General features: G+C 37.7%; 2 protein-coding genes across 3 annotated transcripts in view; both read left to right on the top strand.

The window, feature by feature from the left end:
• Positions 1-388, top strand: part of LOC109129052 (protein HASTY 1-like) — a 2,827-nt gene extending 2,439 nt beyond the window's left edge. Inside the window, exon 8 of the mRNA XM_019236606.1 lies at positions 383-388. Within this exon, the coding sequence (XP_019092151.1) occupies positions 383-388 (6 nt within the window). The remainder of the gene's footprint in view (positions 1-382) is intronic.
• Positions 259-5,207, top strand: part of LOC104744631 (protein HASTY 1) — an 8,618-nt gene continuing 3,669 nt past the window's right edge. For both annotated transcript variants that reach the window (XM_019237336.1, XM_010469713.2), the window contains exons 1-16: positions 259-505; positions 932-1,033; positions 1,450-1,593; positions 1,692-1,772; positions 1,854-1,923; positions 2,234-2,304; positions 2,379-2,542; positions 2,637-2,708; positions 2,794-3,031; positions 3,390-3,452; positions 3,536-3,823; positions 3,901-4,014; positions 4,146-4,272; positions 4,362-4,531; positions 4,651-4,752; positions 5,092-5,195. In XM_019237336.1, the coding sequence (XP_019092881.1) occupies positions 395-505; positions 932-1,033; positions 1,450-1,593; positions 1,692-1,772; positions 1,854-1,923; positions 2,234-2,304; positions 2,379-2,542; positions 2,637-2,708; positions 2,794-3,031; positions 3,390-3,452; positions 3,536-3,823; positions 3,901-4,014; positions 4,146-4,272; positions 4,362-4,531; positions 4,651-4,752; positions 5,092-5,195 (2,021 nt within the window). In that variant the 5' untranslated portion in view covers positions 259-394. The remainder of the gene's footprint in view (positions 506-931; positions 1,034-1,449; positions 1,594-1,691; positions 1,773-1,853; positions 1,924-2,233; positions 2,305-2,378; positions 2,543-2,636; positions 2,709-2,793; positions 3,032-3,389; positions 3,453-3,535; positions 3,824-3,900; positions 4,015-4,145; positions 4,273-4,361; positions 4,532-4,650; positions 4,753-5,091; positions 5,196-5,207) is intronic.

Genomic DNA, 5,207 nt, shown 5'->3' with positions numbered 1-5,207 from the left:
ACTCTTTGAGGCTGTTTCTTTGGTTTTGTCAACACATATTTCTAAATTGTTGTGGATTCTGGTAGACAAACTCGTGTATGGGCCTTCATTATGCTTCTGGCCCAAATGCCTTTTCTTCTTCTTTCTTCTTCCTCCTACGACACAAAACACTTCTTCTTCTTAAGATTCGTTGTCCTAATAAAATGGTCTTTGAAATTAAAAAAAAAGTATTAATAAAAAATAGATTTGGGTATAAAACTAAACTACAAAATACAATAAAAAATCGTAGCTTTTCGTGTAAAACCCCAAACCCCAAATCAGACGTGTCTGTCTTTGATTCTGCAAGACGAGGAAGAAAGTGTTGTTTGGAATCTCTCTCTCCCTTTTTGGTTATATTCGTCAGAAGTAAATAATAATGGAGGACGTCAGCTCCACGGCGAGTAATGTGGCCCGAGCGATTCTCGCCGTCCTCGATTATAGCTCCACGTCCGACACTCGCAAATCGGCTGTCGAATTCCTTGAATCTGTAATTCTTCTCTTCTTCTTTTTTTTTTTTACTTCTTTTGATCGATTTGCGTCTTTCGTTTATGAATTATGATGTTAGCTGCTGCGCTTGTGGGTTTTTACCAGTGATCAAGCTTTTAAGGGGAAACAAAATATATAATAAAAATTCGAACTTTTTTTAGTTAGATGATTGGTTGGTCACCTCAGATTATGTTATTGTTATATTTGCAAACGACTTTTTTTGTTTGTTAGAGTTGATTGATTGAGAATTTGAGATTGCTGAAAAATTCGAACTTTTTTTAGTTAGATGATTGATCTCCTCAGATTATACTTTTGTTGGTGAGGATTTTGATATTTTGCAATATAGAGTTAGCAATTATATATACTTGTGACGGATTTGTTTTGATTTGAGTAATCTCTGCGGTCTTTGAAAAATACATATATGCAGATAAAATCTGGAGATGTAAGGGTTTTGGCAAATACTTCTTTTCATCTTGTGAAGAAGGAGTGGTCTCCTGAAATTCGTCTGCATGCTTTTAAGATGCTTCAGGTTTGTTGTGCTTTCTGCTTTTTATATATTTTTGTCTTTAATACTTAAAACTGCTCTTGCTGAATGAAACTGGACGGGATCTAGAACTCATCGATTTTTAGAGGCAAGTTGCTTTGTGGTACGGATCCAATTCCAAGATTGTTTTGTTAGTTTCTAAATAGTCAGGGAGGTCAGTTGACAATCTCATTTTATAGAATGAGAAAAGCTTGAGACGCCTGTGGAAAGAATTTGAATGGCAAGTCAAATTTGGAGACTGTCATACCCCAAATAGATCACATATCCCTGTTCTGTAATTTAATCGAACCTCAATTCGTTGCTATATCTCAGTGCAGTATGTTGTGTGCTATCTGATTGTCATAATTTAGCTTCTTAGGAGAGCACAAAAACCTTATTGTGAAGCTATCTTTCCTTTTCAGCATCTGGTCAGACTACAATGGGACGAATTAAGTCCTCCGGAGTGCAGGGATCTTGTTGGTGTTTCTGTTGAACTAATGTCAGAGGTTGCTAATGCATGCGAGAATTGGCCTCTTAAGAGTCAGTCAGCTGCCCTTGTAGCTGAGGTACGAGTTCAGATTGCTCTGCGTTTTCACTTGCTGTCATCATCATTGGTGCTTGTTTCCGTTCACTTTCTCAGATTAATATCTTTATCTTATTGCAGATAGTTAGAAGACAAGGACCTGATTTTTGGCAAGAGATATTTACATTATTGACTTCCTTGTCTGCTCAGGGCCCCGTGCAAGTAAAATGTTCTTCCATTTATTTACTTTAACAAATTTTTTTCAGAGAAATTAATAAAAGCATACCTATTCTTAAACGATAGGCTGAATTGGTCTTGATGACGCTGAGATGGCTTCCTGAAGATATTACAGTTCACAATGACGACTTGGAAGGTATTTATGAGTAAAATATACTTCTTTTTGTATTACTCTGTCCGCAGGGTGAAGCTTTTTCTAATCGTGAAGTTTAGATTAAACTAAAAATAATAGGTTATGGAAAGACACATATGCCAACATATGTTAGTTTTGTAATTCTGTATACCTTAACTTTTCAGTCTAGTTATACTCAATCTGGTGAACTCTGGTTTCACCATTATGGTTTAGCTCAGACATTTTGAAGAAAGTACCTCTTGAAATTATCAACCTTACCATTTCTTTTCAGCTCCATCCTCCTTTCTAAGTTCTGTTTTGGACATCTCTTCAGGTGACAGGCGTAGGCTATTGTTGCGGGGACTTTCTCAATCTTTGCCTGAGATTTTGCCTTTATTGTATAATGTATGCCGCCGACTTATTCCTCTTAGTAAAGTTGTTTGCTACCACGGTAATTTGCTGAATATATTAAAATGCAGCTTCTTGAACTACACTTTGGAGCTGCAATAAGAGAAACTGGTAGGCAAAACGTTGACCTGGCAAAACAGCATGCAAATGTGGTTATAGCTTGCTTGAATGCCATCATCGCATATGCTGATTGGGCTCCTGTTCCAGATCTTGCCAAATATGGAATTCTTAGTGGGTACGGATTCATTAACACCCTTGCGGAGATTGTTATATTGATGTCAGCCATGCATTTTTTCTTTACTGATGAAGTGCTCGCAAACTCATAATAGGTGCAGCTGCTTACTTTCTTCTCCTGACTTCCGTCTTCATGCTTGTGAGGTTTTCAAACTAGTCTGCTCTAGGTATGCAACTGGGCTGTTTGATCTGATGTACTTACGTGAGCACACATAGACATCTTTGACTTTTTCTAGCTTTTCTTATCTACAGAAAAAGACCCAGTGATGCTTTTACCGCAGAGTTCGATTCTGCAATTAGCAATTTGTTTCAGATCCTGACGAACGTCTCCAGAGAATTCTTATTAAGATCCTCTTCAAGTTCTAGCGATTTAGATGAAAATGATTATGATTTTGCAAAATGCATGTGTGAAAGTATGGCCTCTTTAGGCTCAACAAACTTGCAATGCATCTCTTCTGATGGTGGTGTTATGGCTGTTTACCTTCAGCAGGTATTGTTAATGTCTTATTTTTGTTACTTAACTGGATGTTTTCAGTGAAGAGGCTGAAGTTAGTAATTGCTGCAATGGCAAACTGAAACAAGAAAAGTTTGATTTTGAACAGTCAAATTTTTATCGTTTTAAGCTGGTCATTTGAAAATTTGAGATCAGATTCTCGTTCTTGAGTGAGCCGAGTCCAATTGTTTACTAAGTGTAGTATCCTTGCTGATATAGTTTGATTGTCTGGCCATTTATAACTTAAAAATCCTTCTCTATATGTTAGCAATAATATTTTGCATTATTAGATTTTATTTTCCACAAATAATCATGTTGTGAATATGTTGCCTTAATCGTTTTTATTTTTGTATAGATGCTTGGCTTCTTCCAACACTTCAAGTTAGGCCTTCACTTCGAGGCACTTCTCTTTTGGCTGGTATGTAACCTTCTTCTTTTGGGAAATTTCGAAGACAAACATATTTGTTGCTAACTTCAGCGTCTTTTCCTTTTGAGTTTTAGTCATTGATGCGGGATTTACTTCCAAAGCCCAAGGCTGCGACTTATCCAAGTGGTGAGGGATCATCAACTGGCGGTGTGGTTAGTTCAAGCCAGGTTGATAGTGAAAAGAAAAAGACTTTAAGTCTTATTAATGATGATATCTCTAGCAGTCTACTGGATGTATCTTTCCAGCGGATGTCCAAGAAAGAAAATGTTCCTCCTGGTGTTACTGTTTCGATTGGGCCCCTGGAACTCTGGAGTGATGAATTTGAAGGGAAGGGAGAATTTGGCCCGTACCGATCAAAGCTGGTATATTCCTGAACCAAATGCATTGGGTCTTACTTTCCAGACAAACACTTACCTAGAAACTTCTTTCTTTCGTGCAGCTAGAATTGATCAAGCATACTGCTTCTCACAAGCCTCTCGTCGCCAGTACCAAAATATCTGAAAGGGTGATTACACTCATTAAGCACCTATTGGCTTCTCCAGCACCCCTTCAGGTTTTCTCTCGACTCTCGAGTTCTTTAAGCTGTTGACTTCGCTTGACAAACATGCACCATTAGATATCTACTATATGGAGGCTCTTTGATGATCTAGTTCATATTTAAGCTCATGATACAAACATTCCCAGGATGTAGCAGTGATGGACACCCAGGACTTAGCACTTGATTGTATTGTGGCAACGATTTTTGATGGATCAAATGAGTTTGCTGGGGGAAGTTCTGAAGTTCATTATGCATTACGTGGAATATATGAGGGTATACTGCAGCATATTCAAATTCCCAAGGTTTTGTTTACTATGTCTGGCCTTTTTTAACACTCGGTATTGTGCTGTTTGATGGGCCAGGATTGCTTCAGCAGCTTCTCTCTTTAAAATGGAATGAACCAGAGCTTATGATAGTGCACGTGCACTATCTGGATGCAATGGGTCCTTTTCTCAAGTATTTTCCAGATGCAGTTGGAAGTGTCATCAATAAACTATTTGAGCTTCTCACCTCTCTTCCACACGTTGTGAAGGTTTGTTGTTATTGTTGCTGTGTATACATGCGCTTATACATAGAAATATCCTTTTCAAAATTTTGACAGTGCAGAAGTCAAGGTTTAGATGAGTTATCTGACGCCTGTTTCTTTGGCAGGATCCAGCTACTAGCATATCTCGAGCTGCAAGATTGCAGATTTGTACATCTTTCATTAGAATAGCCAAAGCTGCAGAAAAAAGTGTTCTGCCTCACATGAAGGTAGCTTTGAACTGTCACTAATTACAGTTAGGAACTCAGATAAGTAAACTCTGGAAAATTGTTTGCATAGTTTTATGATTTGTTAAGCTGGTGTCTGGTTACTTTATCTTGTTAAAACTAGAGCAACAGGGCACCAGCTATTGGTTGGTCTGCATCATTATTTCATTGGTTTAGTTTCGTTCTTGTTGGAACATCTTTGGTTAACTAGAAAACTTATTAACATATTCTTGTGAACCTTGGGTATCATTTTTGTGGCAGAATTCTTCTTTTGCATTTTCTTGGTTGCCTCTACTATAGCACAAAAAAAGTCGTCATCTTTACAGACATAATTTTGCGCAGGGTATTGCTGATACAATGGGGTATTTGGAAAAAGAAGGAACTTTACTCCGTGGGGAGCATAACATTCTGGGTGAAGCATTTCTTATTATGGCTTCCTCAGCAGGGTAATATTTGAT

This window comes from Camelina sativa, chromosome 15 (assembly GCF_000633955.1).
Source record: "Camelina sativa cultivar DH55 chromosome 15, Cs, whole genome shotgun sequence".
Classification (NCBI taxonomy): Eukaryota; Viridiplantae; Streptophyta; class Magnoliopsida; order Brassicales; family Brassicaceae; genus Camelina; species Camelina sativa.
This window is presented reverse-complemented; position numbering and strand designations above follow the sequence as displayed.